Source organism: Cucumis sativus, chromosome 6, assembly GCF_000004075.3.
Source record: "Cucumis sativus cultivar 9930 chromosome 6, Cucumber_9930_V3, whole genome shotgun sequence".
NCBI lineage: Eukaryota > Viridiplantae > Streptophyta > Magnoliopsida > Cucurbitales > Cucurbitaceae > Cucumis > Cucumis sativus.
In genome coordinates, this window is record NC_026660.2 from 17,522,169 (window position 1) to 17,545,958 (window position 23,790).

General features: G+C 36.6%; 1 protein-coding gene and 1 long non-coding RNA gene across 2 annotated transcripts; one reads left to right on the top strand and one right to left on the bottom strand.

Moving 5' to 3' along the window:
* Positions 1-109: 109 nt before the first annotated feature.
* LOC116404750 lies at positions 110-6,960 on the bottom strand. Its single transcript, XM_031888119.1, has 3 exons — positions 6,831-6,960; positions 5,464-6,699; positions 110-174 (listed from the first exon to the last, which is right to left on the bottom strand). Exons 1-3 carry the CDS (start codon positions 6,859-6,861, stop codon positions 125-127), a joined length of 1,317 nt encoding a protein of 438 aa, XP_031743979.1. The 5' UTR covers positions 6,862-6,960; the 3' UTR covers positions 110-124.
* Positions 6,961-19,214: 12,254 nt separating this feature from the next.
* On the top strand, positions 19,215-21,114 carry LOC116404400. Its single transcript, XR_004217242.1, has 2 exons — positions 19,215-20,815; positions 20,918-21,114. It is a non-coding gene; the product is annotated as an uncharacterized LOC116404400 (long non-coding RNA).
* Positions 21,115-23,790: the final 2,676 nt, after the last annotated feature.

Consider the following 23,790-nt stretch of genomic DNA (forward strand, 5'->3'; position numbering starts at 1 on the left):
AAATATTCCAAAAACTTAAAAATAACACTATTTACAAATAAAAGTTTGTAAACTAACATTTAGTACATGTTAAACCTTAAAAGAAATCATAAGCGGAAGCAAAATAACACATTCCCTATGGCATTCACGCTTCCTTCCTGCCCCTCGCCGGTTTGCCACCTTTATTTCCTTTGCCTGAAAATTAAACATAAGAAGGGTGAGTATAACAATACTCAGTAAGAGACCCTCTACTGGTCTCGTCAGGGGAAAATAAATTGTTAAAGTTCTATTGGGACACCCTGTACAGTCGCAGTCTTGTGATCCCGTAGGATACACATTTCAGTCTAACGCCCCGAAGGACGTACATATCAGTCTAACGCCACGAGGGACGTACATATCAGTCTAACGCCCCGAGGGACGTACATATCAGTCGTATCAGTCTAACGCCCAGAGGGACGTTCATATCAGTCTAGTGTTCTGCAGAAACACATATCAGTCAAATGCTCCCGAAGGTGCAAAATAAATTGGTGATCCCGTGGGACACCTACAAGGCACACATCCCAATAAAAGCTAACAATTTTTCCCCTCAGTCCATTCTAAACATCTTAACAGTCATTCACAAATCAGTTAAACATTCTCATCACGTAAACTTCTTATTTAACCTCAACCAAACGTCCTACTCTAATTTAGCCCAAGGTCAGTAAAAAGCATATCATTTCATCAGTTAACAAGCTTAACAATCATAACCTCCTCCTCAGTCACCAAGGGTACAACCACGACGTTTCTTTCGTTCACAAGCACACAACATAACAGTAGATATTATAAATTCAGTCTAGAGAAGAATCAATCTACTAATCAAATCCACACTTTATATAAGCAACAACTACGAGATTCAGTCGTTTCCACATCCTTATCCTTGTACACATACATAACCAGACAGTCACAACATATACTCAACCACAGTCCACATCAACCCATGCACATATATGTATTAATTTCTCCCAGTCAAACACAGCAAACATTAAACTTTAAGTCAATGTCCAAACATACATCATAACAGTCATCTCTACTCAGTTCAAATAATATAATACGGTCCATACAGTCAATGCATCTTAATTATGAGTCCAGTAGAAAATCCCTTACCTCAAAGTTGGGGAAGCTTCTAAATCAACTAACGTCCTCGAAACAATCCTAAGCACAACAACACAAAAATTCAATTACTTTCACGATACATATCTCACTTACTTTCCTCAACGTAAGTTCCAACTCACCGAAATATTGGCGAACTGAACCCTCAACAATTCACAAACTGATTGTGAATGTAAGGGAGTCTAACGATACTCCCAACACCTCAACGCACGAATGTCGAACTCGCAGCAAAAATCCTAAATGTGGGTCGGTCAACGGTCGACCAAAGGAGACGTGGCGGCTGCCTCAAAATCGATCAACGATCTGACGCGGTTGGAGAGTCGCGCGGCAGTGCAGAAAACAGAGGAGAAGAACGGAATGGGCGGCGGCTCGAAACAGAGGTTGCGCGGCAGGGCTTCACGAAGACAGAACCGGCGGAGACGGTTGCGGAACCGTGGCTTCGATGGAGACAGAACCGACTGAGACGGCTGGGCAGCGGAGAAAGAGCAACGGTTGCAACGGCGGAAGGTCTTGCGGTGGCAAATCTGGACGGAAAGTTACGCGGCGGCCGACGGTTACAGCGACAGTTTTGGATCGAAGAAGAAAAGAAAGTGGGTTCGGCTTCGGTGAACGGAGGAAGAAACAGATGTTGCGGTTGAGTTCGGCTCGATCTGGCGGAACGGAGAGGAGAAGGGATGGTCAGCGGCTGTCTTGCTGCGAACGGAAGGAGACGGAAGGTGGGTGGGAGTCACGATCGCACGGGGAAGAAGAAGGGAGAAAAGAAAAGAAAAAGAAAAAGAAGAAAAGAAAAATAATAAAGAAATTTTTAATATTAAAGTAAAAATAAAATATATATATATATATATATATATATATATATATATATATATATATATATATATATATATATATATATATATACTTTCTTTGGGCATTACATTCTTCCCTCCTTAAGAAACTTTCGTCCTCGAAAGTTCTAATCCTGAAATAACTCTGGATAACGAGTCCTCATTTCTTCCTCTCGCTCCCATGTCGCCTCTTCAATTCGATGATTCCGCCACAAAACCTTTACTAATGGAATGCTTCTATTACGAAGCATCTTTACCTCTCTAGCCAGAATCTCCACAGGTTGTTCTACATAGCTCAAATGCTCATCAATCTCCAAGGGTTCATAGTCCACTACATGAGATGTATCGGCCACATACTTCCTCAACATCGAAACATGGAAAACATTATGAACTGCAGAGAGAGATGGTGGTAATGCCAAGCGATACGCCACAACACCAACCCTCTCTAAGATCTCAAATGGTCCAACAAAACGAGGACTTAACTTTCCTTTCTTCTCAAAACGCATAACACCCTTCATAGGTGCTACCTTCAAGAATACCTTTTCTCCCACATCGAACTTAAGGTCTTTTCGCCGTACATCTGCATAACTCTTCTGTCTACTCTGCGCTGTTTGCATACGTGCTCTAATCTTTTGAATAGCCTCATTAGTAGACCGAACTAATTCAGGTCCCATCAATCTATGTTCACCAACCTCACTCCAACAAACAGGGGTTCTACAACATTTGCCATACAAAGCCTCAAATGGTGCCATACCGATGGTAGCCTGGAAACTGTTGTTATAAGCAAACTCCATCAAATGTAGATGAGAGTCCCAACTACCTGGAAACTCTATAACACAAGCTCGTAGCATATCCTCTAAAACTTGGTTCAAACGTTCAGTTTGACCATCAGTCTGTGGATGAAAGGCTGTACTGAAATCCAATCTCGTACCCATAGCAGTCTGAAGTCCCTTCCAAAACTTGGAAGTAAACCGTGCATCCCTATCAGAAACAATCGATACAGGCACTCCATGCAGTCTCACAATCTCAGTTAAATACAACTCTGCCCACTTACTAGCAGTATAAGTGGATTTTCCTGGTACAAAATGTGCCGATTTCGTAAGCCTGTCTATGACAACCAGAATCACTGTGAAACCCTTCAGGGTCTTAGGCAGCCCTGAAATAAAATCCATCGACACATTCTCCCACTTCCACTCTGGCACACTTAAAGGTTGTAACAAACCTGCTGGTTTCTGTCTAGGTGCCTTAACTTGCTGACATACTAGACACTTACTAACAAATTCCGCCACTTCCCTTTTCATATTCCGCCACCAATAAAATCGTTTTAGATCCTGATACATTTTCGTGCTACCAGGATGCATGGAAAATGGGGAATTATGGGCTTCATCTAGTAAGTCAATCTTAACTGTACTGTTCGCTGGCACACATAAACGTCTCTCAAACATCAACCCACCATCAGAGGATATGGAGAACTCATCAGTCTGCCCTGTTTCAACAAGGCGACGTCTCTCCATCAAATAAGGATCATTACTCTGAGCATCAACAATCTTGTGCCTCAGAGTCGGTTGCACCGTTAATTGAGCTAGCTGTGAGGTGACTCTCCCCACAGACACTGCAATCTCAGCTCTCTCCAAGTCTCGATGCAATGGTACCTGTCTAGTAATGAGTGCTGCCGAATGTGATACTTTTCTACTAAGAGCATCAGCCACCACATTCGCCTTACCAGGATGGTACAATATCTCACAGTCATAATCTTTTACCAACTCGAGCCACCTTCGCTGTCTCATATTCAACTCCTTCTGAGTGAAGAAGTACTTTAGGCTCTTATGGTCAGTAAAGATTTGTATCTTTTCACCGTACAAGTAATGTCTCCATATCTTCAATGCAAAAACCACTGCTGCCAACTCCAAATCATGTGTGGGGTAGTTCTGCTCGTGACTCTTCAACTGACGAGAGGCATAAGCAACCACCTTACCTTTCTGCATCAAAACACAACCCAGTCCTTTCTTGGAAGCATCACTGTAAATCACAAAACTTCCAGATCCATCTGGTACAGTAAGGACCGGTGCAGTAACTAACCTTTGCTTAAGGTTCTGAAAACTATCCTCACAAGCTGGACTCCAAACAAACGGAGTTCCCTTCCTTGTCAACTGAGTCAAAGGAGTAGCCAAACGTGAAAAATCCTCCACAAACCTCCGGTAGTACCCTGCTAAACCCAGAAAACTACGAACCTCACTAACTGTAGAGGGTCGAGACCAACTGGTAACCGCTTCTATCTTTGCAGGGTCTACTGAAACTCCCTCACTGGAAACCACATGACCAAGAAAAGCCACCTGCTTCAACCAAAATTCGCACTTAGAGAACTTAGCATACAGTTTATTGACTCGAAGAGTCTCTAACACCTTATGTAAGTGTTCCTCATGTTCGGCTTCAGTCTTGGAATAAACCAAAATATCATCAATGAAGACTATCACAAAAGTGTCCAAGAAATCCTTAAACACCCTGTTCATCAAATCCATAAATACAGCAGGTGCATTAGTCAAACCAAAAGACATTACTATGAATTCATAATGTCCATACCTCGAACGAAAAGCAGTCTTAGGAATATCACGGTCTCTAATCCTCAACTGGTGATAACCTGACCGTAAGTCAATCTTAGAGAACACCGTGGCTCCCTGTAACTGATCGAACAAATCATCGATTCTGGGTAAAGGATATCTGTTCTTGACTGTTACTTTATTCAACTCTCTATAGTCAATGCAAAGACGCATCGACCCATCCTTCTTCTTCACAAACAATACTGGTGCACCCCAAGGTGACACACTAGGTCGAATAAAGCCTTTGTCAAGCAATTCCTGTAACTGTACCTTCAGTTCTTTCAACTCAGCAGGAGCCATCCTATAAGGGGCTCTAGAAATAGGAGTAGTGTTTGGCTCCAACTCAATGGCAAAATCAACCTCTCTATGTGGCGGTAGTCCTGGAAGATCTTTTGGAAATACATCTGGGTAGTCTCTTACCACAGGTTCTGAAGTTAAAGAAGTCTCACCTTCCCTAGTATCCACCACACTTGCCAAAATACTCCAAGTACCCTGGTTGAGTAGTTTACTAGCTTTCATAGCTGAGATTACTTTAGGCAGTACTACTGTTCCTACTCCCTTGAATTTAAAGCTAGATGCAGTAGGGGGACTAAACACAACTTCCTTACGAGAACAATCAATACTAGCATGATTAGTAGCTAGCCAATCCATACCTAAAATTACATCAAAGTCACGCATATCTAATACCAACAAGGTTACGTCCAGCACACGACCAGCTATCTCAATTTCACATGCTTTAATCTTTTCCTTAGACAACATAATTTCTCCAGACGGTGTAGACACTGACAAAACATAGTCTAAGGGTTCCACCTCTAAGCATGCATGCGTCACAAAAAGCGATGAAATAAATGAATGAGAAGATCCCGAGTCAAACAAGGTCAAGGCAAAATGCCCTAATACTGGTAATGTACCTGTCACTACTGTGCCGGCCTTCTCTGCCTCTGATCTATTAGTGGCAAAGATTGTACCCCGCTGTGGAGGTCTCTCTCCCTGACTGCTCGATCCAGCCCCAGTAGATCTCAAGGGACACCTATCAGCCATGTGTCCCTCTTGCTTGCACTTATAACAGACTCTCGTTCCCATCAAACAACGACCCAGGTGGCGTTTCCCACACGTATTACATACTGGCCTCTCTTGAGTAGTGTCTCCTGCACCGCCAGAACTCTGCTGGAAACTGCGAAAAAGATCACCTGGTCTCATGTTCCTCTGAGGAACTCCTACAGTTCTCTGCTCTACTTTTCTCTTTTGACCCGACGACGATCCCTTATTAAAGCTCCTTGGCTGTCTTTCATCCTTCCCAATACTCATATCCACTGCCAGACGCAGTGCTTCAGCTTGGGTAGTGGGCTTTAGTGCTCGCACAAAACCCCTAATTTCATCTCTCAATCCCTTGACGAACCTATCAGCTCTAGCCTGCTCATTACTAACAAGCTCAGGGGCAAAACGTGACAGCATATCAAACTCCTGGTCGTACTCCTCGACTGTCATATATCCTTGCTTCAACTCCAAGAATTCCTGGCTTTTGGCGTCTCTAAGGTTAGCCGAGAAAAACTTGGTATAGAAGCAGTTCTTAAACTGATCCCAGGTAATCTGCCTCACATCTCCACCTAGCATGCGCATTGTAGTCCTCCACCAGATAATGCCTCTGTCCCTCAGTAGAAAAGCAGCACACTGAACTCTGTGCTCCTCGGGACATCTCATGTAATTAAATATGGTTTCCACAGAGGACAACCACATTTCAGCTTTAGTAGGATCCTCCAGTGACCCATCAAACGTCTGAGGGTCATACTTCCGAAAGTCCCTCAAATGTTTCGCCTCAGCAGAAAGTTGGTTAGGTAATTCTTGTGCAGGAGGGGCTGCTGGTGCAGGGGGAACTACAGGTGCAGGTGGGACTGCAGGTGCCTGCTGGTTTTGAGCTATAGCTGTCATAAGTTCTGTAAACCTCTGCTCCATGTGAGCAGACAGTGCATCAAACTCGACGTGAGTCACGGGTGCAGCAGGAATTCGCTGTTCAGCTTGACCCTCAGTAGGCTGATTACGACCTACTCCTCTACCTCGGCCTCCTGCTCCTCTACCTCGGCCTCCTGTTCCTCTACCTCGACCTCTACGACCTCCTCTACGTACTTCTTCCCTTGGCGGCATAATTCCTATTATCCACCAACAACACTCTTTAACAAAATCTTAATCATAAACATAAGCAAGTCTTTATCGTCATGCAGTCTAGTTTAATTTAGGCAAGGTCATGCAAATAAACCATACATATAAGCATCAAGCATACCTGACGAGAGACGAAGGGTCGCGTTAGCCATAGGAACACAAAAACATAGACTTACATCGTAAGTCAGTCTACAGAACCTAAAACTTAGGCTCTGATACCAACTGTAACGACCCAACTTTTCTAAGTAAGTCGAGATCGTTAATTTTTAACAAATAAAAGACTTTGATTAATATAAAACAAAACGTAAGCAAATTTTAAAAAAAAAACATCTTCAAGTCAGGCCTGATTTTCAAATATTCCAAAAACTTAAAAATAACACTATTTACAAATAAAAGTTTGTAAACTAACATTTAGTACATGTTAAACCTTAAAAGAAATCATAAGCGGAAGCAAAATAACACATTCCCTATGGCATTCACGCTTCCTTCCTGCCCCTCGCCGGTTTGCCACCTTTATTTCCTTTGCCTGAAAATTAAACATAAGAAGGGTGAGTATAACAATACTCAGTAAGAGACCCTCTACTGGTCTCGTCAGGGGAAAATAAATTGTTAAAGTTCTATTGGGACACCCTGTACAGTCGCAGTCTTGTGATCCCGTAGGATACACATTTCAGTCTAACGCCCCGAAGGACGTACATATCAGTCTAACGCCCGAGGGACGTACATATCAGTCTAACGCCCCGAGGGACGTACATATCAGTCTAACGCCCCGAGGGACGTTCATATCAGTCTAACGCCCAGAGGGACGTTCATATCAGTCTAGTGTTCTGCAGAAACACATATCAGTCAAATGCTCCCGAAGGTGCAAAATAAATTGGTGATCCCGTGGGACACCTACAAGGCACACATCCCAATAAAAGCTAACAATTTTTCCCCTCAGTCCATTCTAAACATCTTAACAGTCATTCACAAATCAGTTAAACATTCTCATCACGTAAACTTCTTATTTAACCTCAACCAAACGTCCTACTCTAATTTAGCCCAAGGTCAGTAAAAAGCATATCATTTCATCAGTTAACAAGCTTAACAATCATAACCTCCTCCTCAGTCACCAAGGGTACAACCACGACGTTTCTTTCGTTCACAAGCACACAACATAACAGTAGATATTATAAATTCAGTCTAGAGAAGAATCAATCTACTAATCAAATCCACACTTTATATAAGCAACAACTACGAGATTCAGTCGTTTCCACATCCTTATCCTTGTACACATACATAACCAGACAGTCACAACATATACTCAACCACAGTCCACATCAACCCATGCACATATATGTATTAATTTCTCCCAGTCAAACACAGCAAACATTAAACTTTAAGTCAATGTCCAAACATACATCATAACAGTCATCTCTACTCAGTTCAAATAATATAATACGGTCCATACAGTCAATGCATCTTAATTATGAGTCCAGTAGAAAATCCCTTACCTCAAAGTTGGGGAAGCTTCTAAATCAACTAACGTCCTCGAAACAATCCTAAGCACAACAACACAAAAATTCAATTACTTTCACGATACATATCTCACTTACTTTCCTCAACGTAAGTTCCAACTCACCGAAATATTGGCGAACTGAACCCTCAACAATTCACAAACTGATTGTGAATGTAAGGGAGTCTAACGATACTCCCAACACCTCAACGCACGAATGTCGAACTCGCAGCAAAAATCCTAAATGTGGGTCGGTCAACGGTCGACCAAAGGAGACGTGGCGGCTGCCTCAAATCGATCAACGATCTGACGCGGTTGGAGAGTCGCGCGGCAGTGCAGAAAACAGAGGAGAACGGAATGGGCGGCGGCTCGAAACAGAGGTTGCGCGGCAGGGCTTCACGAAGACAGAACCGGCGGAGACGGTTGCGGAACCGTGGCTTCGATGGAGACAGAACCGACTGAGACGGCTGGGCAGCGGAGAAAGAGCAACGGTTGCAACGGCGGAAGGTCTTGCGGTGCAAATCTGGACGGAAAGTTACGCGGCGGCCGACGGTTACAGCGACAGTTTTGGATCGAAGAAGAAAAGAAAGTGGGTTCGGCTTCGGTGAACGGAGGAAGAAACAGATGTTGCGGTTGAGTTCGGCTCGATCTGGCGGAACGGAGAGGAGAAGGGATGGTCAGCGGCTGCTTGCTGCGAACGGAAGGAGACGGAAGGTGGGTGGGAGTCACGATCGCACGGGGAAGAAGAAGGGAGAAAAGAAAAGAAAAAGAAAAAGAAGAAAAGAAAAATAATAAAGAAATTTTTAATATTAAAGTAAAAATAAAATATATATATATATATATATTATATATATATATATATATATATATATATATATATTTACCTTTTCTTTGGGCATTACACCTGCCATCTTCTACCTTCGTCGTCGGTGGCGGTCTCTCAGGTATTTATGGATCTAATCTTTACTATCTGTACTTTTCTTTGAGTAAGTCATCCGAGAAAAGATGGTAAAACTTTAGGCTATTTGCTAAAAATTGCAAAGTGGTTTCTGGACACAAAATCCCATGGTCGAAATTTAAGAAGAATCGAGTTCTTGCTCCTGCCGATTTTTTCAATTAAACTTGAAACTCAATTCTCAACATTGCATCTAAGATATGTTCTTCACAAATTTTTGTATTTATTCCTTAATTTTTCTAGTTTTCTTGTTGCCACTAAGTAAATGAATATTCTTTTGTGTTGCCCACCAATTGTTTGATAAAATGCCCATAATTTGGCTGACAAAGTTTTCAGATTCAAAATATGTCATTCTCATCATTTTTTTGGTTGAGTAAAATGTTTGCTTCTAGAAGGGTATGGACTCTTTTTCTATGTTCAAAATAAACTTGCTCTTTATATATATCTTTATTATTCTCATGACATTATCTGTTAATCATTCAAAATAAACTTGCTCTTTATATTTAAGGGTATGGACTCCTTGAACAATATAATATGTCATCAAATTAAATTATGAAAGTTAATGCATTGAATTGATCTATGTTTGCTATTCTTTCAGGTATTACTTTTTTTTCAATGCATATGCGTTGTGGCATTGCTTTATTATCAACCATGCAAGCATGCTTTTACATGAACAAAAGCTTTTACATCAAGCTCATCGATATGTTTTGGTGAATATCGTTGATATGCAACCATATATAGAGTAAGTTCTTCTCTTTATAATCGATTTATTTCATTGAAATTCATGAAACTTAAACTAATTATATTTCAACCTTGCAACCATATATAGAGTGACTAACATTCCCTGTTGTACTTCAAAAGGAAGCATTTGATCACATTGCAACAACAACACCGAAATAGATCAAATAACCAAAAATGAATCCAAGATGAACACAATCGAACCATCATAGCTTGGTTACGAGAAAAGGTATAACATGAAATTAGATATTTAACATTATTCTTTCTCGTTTATATTTTAATTGTCCAAGTCCATGTCACTTAGGTTGGAATAAAACTTGCAACAGGAGATGCTAAGATTTCAGATAACTTGCGATGGATTGCTCATTGCTCTCATCCAGTTGTGACTACTTACAATAGTTATGCTATTAATAGATGTCACTACCACACAAAGTCGCATGATAAAAACAAAACTGTACAGAATAGTGGAGTCAGTTTAGTTACAAAAACAATGCAAGTATGTAGCTTGAAAAATAAAATTCCTATAATTCGAGAAATATCATTTTATGGTGTGATAGAGGAGATTTGAGAACTTAATTATAATACATTCAAGGTTGTCATTTTTAAATGTGATTGGGTTGAAGATAGTGGTGGTATCAAAACTGACGAGCTTGGATTTGTGTTAGTTGACTTAAATAGAATAGGGCTTAAGAACGATTCTTTCATACTCGCAACCGAAGCAAGACAAGTGTTTTTTGTTAAGGATCCAAGTTATAGTCGATGGTCTATTGTTCTTACTCCACCACAAAGAGATTTCGAGGACCAATACAATGATGACGAACTTGTTCACGTTTTTAAATGTTTTTTTTTCTCCAGGTAGCACTCAAGAACCAAGCATACCTTGAGCTTCCCGTCATTGATTGTAGATTCTTATTCTTTTGTTTATGTATATACTTAAGTTTTGTACTTCTATTTAGGTGATTAGAAGTAGTGAGAGACATGATGACTTAAACATTTTAAGGCTTCTTGAAAATTGAATTTATAAACTTCAATAGAGATACAATTCTAAATTGTCAAGGGGTGCCTAAAGCTACGTTAGATATTGAATGTACACTTGATTTAGACGATAACACTCCAACATATGTGTGAGCTGATTGTGAAGGCACATGGATTCCTAATGAGTAAATGTTTGGGTGAGTTTTTACTTACTAGTTTTTTATGAATATTTTGCACCGTACACTTAGCTAACTAAACTGTTTTTTTTCTTAGGTTGATTCTTATACAATGGAACTAGCAAGTGATAGGAACTAACGACTTAGATTGGAGGAGGTCAAAGTAGGTTTTGACAATGCGAATACATATGAGTTGGACAGGGTAGAAAACAATAGTTGACTATAATAAAAATGGAGTACCAATTGGTGAGAATGAGCATAACTTACAATCTTTCACTAGATCTTGTGTGCATTATCATATCCCAAATTACACATGAATCTTGGAAGCTAGTGTCGACTGAGTTGAAAGAAAAAATATACAATATGGTTGAGGTATGTAATAATCCTTTATCATTTGGAAATCATGCAAATATTACACAGTTATTGTATATTTTGAGTTGTACTATGTTGTGTCTATCCTCCAGCTATGGTAGCCAATCATGCATATATTACACACTTATTGTGTATTATGAATTGTATTATGTTGTGACTATCCTGCAGCTATGATAAGTCAATCATGCATATATTGATACGTAGTGCATATAGGTTCTTTTTTCTTACGCATTATTTGATTTGTCAAGGGAGCATTCGTAGTTGATGGTCGAAGTAAGAAGACTAATATTATAAAAGTGGCTAGAGTTGCATTTCGTCAATGTTACTTAATCGTGTTAGGTAAAAGCTTCGAGGTCGATGACAAAGGAGGTGGAAGTAACTAGTGCAACATTCAATCTACCAATTCAGTTGAAATATATTCTCAGATATGTTGAAAGGGTAATGGTTGATGGGTCTAGTTTTTCATTTCAACTACCTTTTGAGTTATATGATATATGTCGAAAGAGTTACGTCTTGTGAGAAAATGTCATTGATTTTTGCAAACTGCAAGAAGTGAAGTATGAGTGAAGTGGGCTGAATTTTTAGCTTGGTACATATGATAGACACACCTAGATATGATCTTGTTAATTTTGTAAATAGCTAAGATATGTGAATGCTCATAACCTTTTTTTATGGAAGTATATGTTTTATTCATAGCCATTACGAGACAAAAGATATATGGGGATAGACTTTAGTTTTGGTATACCACACATGTTTTTTGTTATATAAGATCTAGATAACTATTATTATTGTTAATTTTGGAATATGACATATATAGGAACTTTTAGCTGGCTATATTAAATTGGAATTGTGTAATTGTTGATGACATATTGTTGAGAAGAATGAAATTATTGTTGGTTTACATATTATACTAAACTTTTTGTCCTTTTTTTGTTGTGTAACTACTAGTTAGAGAGTTTATTTTGTCAATGGATATGTCTTATTGAAACGAATGTATGTAATGCAGAAAATGAAAAATTAAGTATATTTAATATATTAATAAACGGTATACATGATGTTAAATACATGTCACATGTCACGTATACTATTTTATTTGATTCAATTATATCATTTTACTTGATGGATAAATAGTGTCAACTATAGAATTTTACTTGATGGGTACATAGTGTTAGGTATACTATCTCACATGATAATGGGTAAATAAAGTCAAGTATATTATCTTACTTGATGTGTAGATCTACACATCAAGTAAGATAATATACTTGACTAGATAGTGTCAAATATATATATGATCTTACTTGACGTTCAAAAACCGTCAAATACTATCTTACTTGACACAAAAATAATGTCAAGAAATAGAGTACTTGACTGTTTTTTAGTGTCAAGTAATAGGACTATATTTAACAAACGTTTACTTGGCACTTTTTAAAACGTCAATTATAGGTTTAATTGACATTTACTTGACATTGTATATTAATGTCAAGTAATTCAATTTTTGTCGTAGTGTACATTTTTTATCAACTAGTACACAGTAAGATCACCTGTAGATCTTCAGTAATTTGTCATCACAAAGAAGGTAATTGATGTAACTTCGAAACCTTCCTCCCGAAAGAATGTTTTCGAAATTGAATGTTCAATAAAGTGCACGTCGAACCAAGCGAAGAGCTTTGATATTTAAAGTCCACGATGAATTCTTCAAGATATCATTAAAAAGATGTAGATAAAAGATTCCTATTAAAAAGGAAAATCTTTTATCTCCAACAAAAATAACTTTGCATCCCATATCTAAATAACCAACATTCATTAAATAATAAAAAAAAAATCTTATTCTTTTTGACAAAAAAAAAAAAAAAAACCCAACACTTTAGTCCTTAGATAAGTATACATTGATGTTTCTATTGGGTCTATTTGAGATTGATACTATCATAAAGATATTTGTATCAAAGAAATTTGGTTGCTCTAATTGTGGAATGATATGGAATTCCAATACCTCTTGCATCCACAAAACATTATATAATATACAAATATACTTTGCAACATGTATGTTACTGGTAAAAGAACAAAAATGTGAAATATATCCCAGTCTTATGAATATATATCAAAATATATCTCATTCTATATCTAAAGATGATGGTTGGTTTGTGTTAAAATATTATCTACCACGATAGAAAGGAGAGCTGTTGATTAAATTCTAATAAGGCTTATATTGTTTTATTAATAAAGTTAGAAGTTAGTTCTATTAAGTGAATGTTTGTTTAATCTCCATATTTGTTTTCTTTTGAATAATATCAATTGATTTTTTCAATTGATTTATGTTATTTCTCACTAGATCATAGATCGAGAAAAGTAGATTATCCAAAGATTATGCGTTGGGTATATGAAAAACTTCATCAAATTTGGATTTTCTAATACAACTAGCTCCTAGATTCGATTGTTCTTATTTGAAATGTGGAAATTGTGAAAAGCATAGTAGAAAGGTGTTGGAGTTCATTTATAAGTTAATGGTATTAATGAAAGTTATAAAATTTGGTTTTGGCATGAGAAAGAACCTTATTAACTCATCCTTCTATGAAGAATCTTCAAAGTTTACCACACACATACATGTGAAGAGATTGATGTTGGAAGTGTATTGAAGTTACATGTGAAGAGATGATTGAAGTTGCTCACGAGGAGCATTCAAAAGAACCAAATGGGATTTGAGAAGTTGCTTATTGATACTAAAAAACCATTACACCATGTTCTCTACTCTAGTTAAATTGTATAATTTAAAAGTTAGGTATTGATGGAGTGATGCCAATTTTTTAGAATTACTTAAAAGTTTAAAGGAAAATCTACCTACTACCAATGAGCTCCAAACTTCATTGTATGGAAGAAAAAAAACATTAGGTGCGTTAGGAATGGAATATGAAAAGATTCATGGATGCCCTAATAATTGTTGTCTGTATAAGAAAGAATTTGCTAATGCAATTGAATGTTGCCCTAAATGTGGTCAATGAAGCTGAAAAATCTTTAAGGATACAAATGAAGAGAGAAAGAAATTTCCCTCAAAAGTGATATGATACTTTCCACCAATTCTACAATTCAAAAGGCTATTCAGCAGTATTGAATGTGCGGAAAAACTTGACTTGACATGTTAGTGAAAGAATTAAGCATGCTAAGTTATGACATCCAGTAGACTCTCCAGCATAGAAGTTAGTAGACTTTAAATGGCTAGACTTCAATTATGGACCTAGAGATCTTCGTTCGGCACTGTCAGCCGATGGAGTAAATCCTCATGGTGACATGACTTCTAAATACATTTGTTGGCCAGTAGTGATCATTATTTATAATTTCCACCATGGTTGTTTTTGAAAAGAAAGTACATGATGCTATCAATGCTAATTTCAAGTCCAAAACAACTGGGGGATGATATAGGCATAGACTTAGCACCACTAATTAAAGATTTAAAACTTTTATAGAAAAGTGGTGTTGAATGTTATGATGCTTACCGAGAAGAACTATTCAACTTAAGGTCAGATTTTGTTGTGGACAATCAATGATTTTCTTGCATATGATAACCTTAGTGGATGTTGTGTTAAATAATATAAGACATGCCCAATTTGTGGAGATAATACAAATTCTATAAGGTTAAGACATGGAAAGAAAATAGCATACCTAGGGCATCAAAGATTTCTAGCACACAATCATCTGTACCGACAACAAAAGAAGTCATTCAACTGTAAAGAAAAACTTGGTACAATTCTAGAACCACTATCTGGGGCAGCTATGTATTTAAAATTGAAAGGTCTTGAATTTCCTAGAGGAAAAAAGAGCTATAAGAAGTTGCCGATGAACAGAAGTGAAAATATTTGCATGAATAGGTTATCTTCCTTTTTTGAGTTGTCATATTGGAAATATCTTCATGTCAGACATTGTTTAGATGTGATGCACATTGAAATGAAAATCTCAAGTACGCTTCTTGATATTCCAGGGTAAAGGAAGGATGAGTTGAATTCTAGAAGTGATTTAGTTTACCTAAAATTTCGACTAGAGCTTGCTCTTATCAGTAGAGAAAAGAAAATATTCATTCCTCCCACGTGTTATAATCTTACAAAAGAAGAAAAGCAATGCGTTTTGAAGACTTTGTTCGAAATAAAGGTTCCCAAAGGTTACTTTTTCATAATATTAAAAACTTTGTGTCAATGACAAATTTAAAACTTAATAGTTTAAATCTCATGATTGTCATGTGCCCATACAACATTTGTTTTCCGTTGCGATAAGATTGGTGCTACCAAAACATGTTTGTTATGCTATAACTAGGTCGTGTATCTTTTTCAACTATGTACGCAACAAGGTATTCGATGTGCAACAATTAGACAAGTTTATTTTGTATGTTTATACTCGCAGGCTGAGGTAGACGAGGTGCGAGTTGAGTTAGCTGATCTTATGAGTTTGTACATGTGATTCTGACTTATTTGTGATTTGAAATTAGAAATTTTTTTGTTGTGGTTGTCATTCTAAAACTTTCTGGATAGATAATATAGGTCAATTTTTAGAATTGTTCATATGGAGGAGGGGAGGGTGGAGTTGATTGGTACACTTAAGAACACTACCTTATTGTTGATTGGTATACTTTTGAGCTTAGATTGCTTATAGGTAGATAGTTTTTGGATAAGTTAATTAGGATATTCTCTTGAATTTGTGGCTATTGATACCTTGTAAAAATACAAGTTATTATGACTTTTTAGGTAGAATAATGTGGTTAGAACGCATAGAAAAAGTGTTAAATCTTGTATTCAATGTTGAAAATCCATAACTATTTGAAAATGCACTTTACATAAGCTTTCATGCCTGTTTTATCGTACTTTTATTTTATTAACGCAAGCTAAAAAAAAGAAAAGAAGAAGCTGGTGTATTGCAAGGGAACTGGCGAGAAGACCAGACGAAAAGATCAAATGATTAGGTAAGAAGAGACTCGCTAAAAGACAAGAATGGTAGTTAGAGTGATGTGACATGTTTACAGAGGCTGCTTTCGGCAAGCAGTGCTGACATGTTCAGAAGGATAAAGGTTTTTCACCCAAAAAACTGTCTATAAAAAGCCTCCTCTTACGCTAAGGAAAGGAGGTTTGAATGGACCACAAGAGGGCTTAAATAGGCTAAACCCTAGGAAGAAAGGTGGAAAGGAAGCTTTCAACCATCTGTAAAGAATTTTTCTCCTTTTTCTTCCCTGATCAAATTTTATAGTGAGAGCTTGAAGTACTCCATAACTATTTGGAAATGCTTCCTTTCCAAAAATATTTTGGAGTACTCCACAACAAGTTTGAGTGGTTGACAACATTCGATAAGCATCTGACGTTGGCGTTTGACGTAGGCATTTCGTGGGTGTTTTTGGGTGTCTTTCGACAGTGAGTTCCAACGTCAGATGAATCAAATTTAGCCTTGGTTTTTCATCTTAGTGGGAGTTGGTTCTTCTTAGGTTTGCAATGGGTTACTCAACACGTGGGTCACTAATCAGAGGAGGTTATTTTTTATGGTTTTTGGGTCTCGATATCAGAGGCAGTAGTCAACACGTGGGTTACTCAGTTTCTTGATGTTTAATCGACAATATAGTTGGTTCAGAGTGATTAATTAAAAATTGTTGTCATCTGGTGTTGTTATTTGATAACTTATAAAAATACAAGTTATTATGGCCTTTTAGGTAAAATAACGGAGTCAAATCGTGAGATAAATGATCAAAATGCATAGCTTTTGGTACAAATTTAGAATATCAAGAGAATGCACCGTACATAAGTGATCATACCTAATTAACTATGCTTTTAAGTGTCTTTACATGCAGGATGGTGAAAAGAAGAGAAATGAAGTGAGGATCGTGCACTGAACTCACCGATAAGAAGTTTTCTGACGAGTCATAAGGCGAGATGCTAGCACATCATTACACGAGGTGATTCACTAGAAGATAAGAGTGGTAGCTAGAGCTAATGTGACAAGAAACCCCTACTTTCTGCACTGACATTTGTACGCAAGAACGAATGTTCAACATAGGCAAGGACGAATGTGCAGAATAGCATAATTAGTTTTTTTCCTAATGTATGTCTATAAAAGAAGCCAACTTCACCATGAACAAAAAAAAAACCAAAACAAAACAAAAAACAAAAGAGGTCATCCCTTAAGGATGTCGGTGAAAGAACGAGTTTTAGAATCCTTCACCATTTGTAGTAGTTCTACCTCTTCTTTAATCAACATCTAAGTGAAAGCTTAAAGAGAGAGTAGAGAGAGAAGCTCACCCACCATTCCTCTAACTTGTAAAAGAGCCAAGGAATGCATGACAACGCATTCTGCGACTTGACTCATTTCTTTTTACTTTCAATTTTTGTACTTTGTAATGTATTGTATGAATACTTTGTAATGTAATTTGTAATGTATTGTATGAATACTTTGTAATGTACTTTGTAATGCATGGGAATACCACTATGGAAGGAACATAATCAAGTGGCACTCTACCGAAAATTCTTAAAAAAATGACCTAGCAAATTATTCTTTAGCTAGAGATAGATAACAAAGAACTATTATTTGTTCCTCTTTCTAGATTCAATGAGGCAGACTTTGTGAGTTTTTCTCTAAATGCTATGAGCCATCTAAATGATGATGAACCTAAAACATTTGGTGAGGAAGTAAACTCTTCTAATACTAAACATTAGATAAATGTTATGAATGATGAAATGGAATCTCTCACCATTAATTATATATGGACTCTTGTAAATCTACCAAAAGGATGTAAGACCATAACTTGTAAATGGATTTATAAACTTAAAGAAGGATTACTTGGACTAAAATCTCCTAGATCTAAAGCTAGGCTTGTAGCAAAGACTTTACTCAAAGGAAGGGAATTGATTACGATGAGATATTTCCACTAGTGGTTAAACAAACCTTCATAAGAATGCTTCTTTCATTAGTTGTTTAGGTTCTAGTTATCAAGAAGGTTTAGAACTTAAACAGCTTGATGTTAAGACATCATTTTCTTACATAGGGATCTAACAGAAGTTATCTACATGAATCAGCCACAAGGATACATTGAAAAAGGTAAAGAAGATCAAGTATCACCTTAAAAGGACTATATATGGTTTAAAACAATCAACAAAGTGTTGATACAAAAGGTTTGATGATTTCATTTTGAAACTTGGCTTTAATAAAAAGTTCATATGATAGTTGTGCCTATGTAAATTCAAATTCTTATTCCTTTAATGTGTATTTACTCTTTTATGTAGATGATATGTTACCTGCAGGAAAATCGAAATATGATATTAAAAGAGTAAAGAAGCCCTTAAAGGAAGAGTTTAATGTAAAGGAATTTGGAGAATTGAAAAGAATTCTAGGCATTAACATTACTAGAGACAGAACATAGAGGACTCTAGTCATAGATCATAAAAGCAACTACTACTATAAGGTATTTAAAAAGTTTAATGTGTTAGATGTAAAGCAAATGGCTATTCCCCTTGCACAAAACATTAAACTATCAACTACTAATTGTCCAAAACAAGAAGATCCCAACCATATTAAGTAGATGACAAACATCCCCTATGTAAAACCCCAATCTTTAAGGTATCTTATTTTTTAAAACCAAATTTGCATTTTAGTTTGAAGATTGATTTATTTTTTTTTTTTTTAAAAAAAAAAGAAGTTAAGGGAAGAAGGGAATTTAAATGTTATGATAATAATAATAAATATATTTATTAATATTATTATAATTATTAATTGTTATATTATATAAAAGAAAAGAAAATTTTAAAATTTAATTTCCCCTTTCTTCTCCCTCCCGCACGCACAGCCACCCCCTGTTTCTTTTTTTTCTTTTTCCTTTATTTTCTTTTCTTTCCTTCTCTTTTTCTTTTCTCTTTTCTTTTCCTCCATTTTTTTCCTTTCTCCTTCTTCCTTCTGCCCTAGCAACCACCCTTTTTTTTTTCTCTCTCTTCTCCTTCCGTTCGCAGCCCAGCCGCACTCCTCCCTCTCTTCCCTTTCGTTCGTCGCCCAATTTCTTTCCCTTCCCTTCCGTTCGCCGCAGCCCAGCCGCCGGCCGTCTACCCCCTCCTTTCTCCTCTGTTTTCTGAACCGCCGCGTCTGTTCGTCGGCCGACAGTAAGACAGCATCGTGCTTCTTTTTCCAGCCACGAATTTGAAGTCGATCCATGCCCAAATCTTTTGCACAATCTCGTTTGCTTTAGTTTTGTGCGCCGCTGCCTCTACGTTGTTGTAAGTTTGTTTTAGTAAGGATGAAATTGATGGGTTAGGAGGTTCTGCATTGTAAATAATTGAAATGTGATGTTCGTTATTTGGTTGAATTGATGTTATTGTTGAAGGCAACATGGGTGATTTGGAGTTAGTGTCCTTGAGTTTCGCAGTATACTTCGTTGAAGTTCAATTTTTTTTTTTTTGGGATTTGATTGTTGGAATTAGTTCGACCAAGGAATTTTGCATAAAAATCGAGGTAAGGGAATTTCTACATTTAAATGATTAAAACCATTTTGAATGTTATATGTGCAATTGAGCAACTTAAAGGGAATGCCTGCTAAGATTAAGTCGATGTGGTTAAAGGGACTTAATGGCTTTACATAGTTTTATGTGTGTTGATGAAATGACTAAATTAAAAATGTTGGTTGTTTGAATTGAGGATAGTTGACAGTTATGTTAAAGAATGGATAGTATACGATAGTATAAGGTCGAATTATGTGTTAGTAAGGGTTTTCTCTACTACTGAACTCAATTACCGTTATATATATATATATATATATATATATATATATATGTATGCATTGATGTAGTGTTGAATGTGTACTGTAAATGACTGGAACAATGCATATACATAAATCGACGTAAACTTGGTGTTAAATGCATATGGAGATTGTCTGGTATTAAATATGCAGGGATTAAATATGCAGGTGTGGTTGTAGATAGGACGATTTTAGTAGATGGTGTTGTATAAATTTTTGGATGTGAACTCGTGATTTTGACTGATTTGGGTGTGGGTTATAATATAAAGTGTGGCTTGTACTGGTGAACTGAGAGGTGTCATGACTTTGTGGTTGGATTGTAAATTGTTACCAACGGTCTTTGGGCTAAAGTGAGATAAGTTGACTATTAGAATGTTAAGTGAGAAAACTATATATGTTGAAGTAATGGAACGGTGTTATAAATGACTGTTAAGATGTTTAGAATGGACTGAGGGAAAATTGTTAGTTTTTATTGGGATGTGTACCTTGTAGGTGTCACACGAGATCACCAATTATTATGCACCATTCGGGAGCATTAGACTGATATGTGTTTCTGCAGAACACTAGACTGAAATGTACGTCCCTCGGGGCCCCTCGGGGCGTTAGACTGATACGTGTATCCTACGGGATCACAAGACTGTGACTGTGCAGGGTATCCAATAGGACATTAACAATTTATTTTTCCCTAACGGGACCAATATTGGGTCTCTTACTGAGTATTTTTGTACTCACTCATTTATGTTTAATTTTTTAGGCAAAGGTAACAAAGGTGGCAAACCGGCGAGGGGCAGGAAGGAAGCATGATTGCCATGGGGAACATGTTATTTTGCTTCCGTTTTATGTTTTTGACGTTTAAAACACTGTGTTGAAACTTAGCTTACGAGCTTCTTTTTTGTAAACAATACTTTTTTTTACGAGCTTCTTTTTTGTAAACAATACTTTTTTTTTTTAGTTTTGAATATTTGAAACCAGACCTGCCTTAAAGTTGTTTTTTTTCCTCGTTCGAATGTTTTTCAAATGCCTTACGTTTCATTTTGTGTCAACCAAGGTATTTTGTCAAAAGTTAATGACCTCGACTTAGGTAGAAAATTTGGATTGTTACACCCTACTCACAAGTTGTAGGTAGTACTATGTACCTAATGATTTCTACTAGATCTTATTTATATATCTTACTTATCTAGTTTAATAAGTAGGTATATGGAAAACTCAGGTAAAAGTTATTCGGAGGCATCCAAATGGGTTCTTAAGTATCTAAAGGGGTTTATGAATGCCCAAGTTATGTATAAAGTATGTCCTAATGACCTATTTGAGCTAAATATATAGCTCTTTTAGGAGTTATTAAAGAAGCTATTTGGTTAACAAGATTGTTGAAGGTGTAACGCTATAGGCCTAGGATTTTGAATTTGGATCTCCGAAATTTTCTACATCCTCTGCGACCTAGTAACATCATGCTTACTTGTCTTAAAGGCTTGTTAGAGTGAAAGTTCTCCCTACAAATTAATACGAGTCCTTTCAGCATACTGATTCCTTTCAACATACTTTTTGTCCTCACTCGCATCTTAGGAAAATTCCTAGAAGGTCACCCAACATAGAATTGCTCCAAACTAAACATGCTTAACTTTGGAGCTCCTATGATCAAGCCATCGAAAAGGAAAGGTGAACCTTGTTCGTATATGTAGTAACTTTTAATTCTTTTAAGTCTTTCTTAACATTTCTTTTCATGTGTCCTAAAAAATCTTTTCATTTAGATGTGATACCAGTTCATTGATGCCCCTCTCCTAAACTCGATACGTTACATGCCCACCAGCTTCCTCTTGTTTCGTCTTCAAATCACATGTTAATGGAAAAGGTTCCTTTGTGATATCATTTGTAATGTGCCTAAGGCTCAAGATTCAGATCAGGATTCGAAATTTGAAACTCCGACATTTCCTTGCGACTTGGTAACATCGTCCTTACTTATCTTAAACGCTTATTATAGTGAAATTTCTCTCCACAAACTAACACGAATCTTTTAGAATGCTTTGTCCTTACTCACATGCATCTTAGAAAAATTTCCTTAAGGTTACCTAACATAGAATTTCTCCAAGTTAAGCATGCTTAACTTTGGAGTTCCTATGATCAAGCAACCGAAAAGGTAGGTGAACTTTGTTCATATAGGTAGTAACTTTTAATTCTTTCAAGTCTTTCTTAACCTTACCTTTTAAGTCCTCAGGATCCCTCTCATTCAGATGTGATATCGGTTCATTCATGTTCCCCTCCTAAACTCGAAACGTTACAGAAGGACTTTGGAATATCACAAAAATCTGTAACGGTTTACTATGATAATCAAAGCACCATTCATTTGTCCACAAACCAACAATATCACAGTTACACATATATATTAAATTTGATTTCATACTAGAACAAATAGAAAAACAAGAAGTTGAAGTGTTTAAAGTCCATACAAGTGAAAACGTAGCCAACATGTTGACCAAACCAGTCAACCGAATAAAATTTCTCATGTGTATTCAATCAATATGGTTCCTAGAACCTGCAAAAAAGTAACGATTAGTATATACCATCTTTTAAGTTGAATATTTGTGGAAAAATATAACCTAAATTAGTCATCTCAAATAGATGTTAAAGAAAAGCTAGCTGCAAAAAATTTCTCTTTTTAGTTATAACTAATCTTGTTTCTATATACTATAAATAAAAGAGAATAGAGAGATAGAAAACTTTGTATCAGTTGTTGGAATTTCTTTTAATAAAACTCTTGCTTCCAAGTGTAGTAGACGTAGGTTGCTTTTAATTGAACCACTTAAAAATTCTTGCATTGATTCTTCTTATTTCTTCTCTTCATCTCTTCTTCTATCTTATATATTCTTTCATCTTCATGCAAAACTCTATCATAACCATTAAACAAGCATTGGCAAAAGAGAGAAGAAGAGGCACATTTACTTTTATCAATTTCACATGCAAAAGAGATAAAAAAGGTAAAGTATATTGGTTTTCTGGTGGAAGCATCATCACCTTACAAGTGTAAATCAAGCAAAAATCCAAGATGGTGAATTAGAACTCAAGAGAATACATATCTATTTTCCCTAAAATAGATAATAAGTGAATTCCTTTTTGTGCAGTTATGTTCTCATCTCCCAATTTGGTTTTACCCCAAATTGGTAGGTTTATTGAGTCGACGACTCTGACCACTCTTATTCCACCAAATCAAAAGACGACCCTTCATAGGCATGAGCCTATACCCCATAATTGGTACACAAAGTTAGCACATTTTTTTAAACAACTATAACACATAAATTATTTTAAAGGACAAAACTGCTAAAATTATTTACAATTATAAGAAAATGTCTCAATCTATTTGTGATAGAATAAGATGGATCAAGATAGACTATTACATGAATCTATCATGATGATAGACATACACATATTAAAGTCTATCTTGGTCTATCAGAGTCTATTGTAGATAGATTGTGAGTCTATTGTAGATAGATTGTGATATTTTGTGAATACTTTTGATTCATTATGCTATATTTTAAAATAACACAAATTAATTTCTTTTTTAATTACAAACTGAATTCTTCTCAAATGGGGCTAAGTTAATCTATGGTTATATTTTTGGAAAGATAGTGAGGA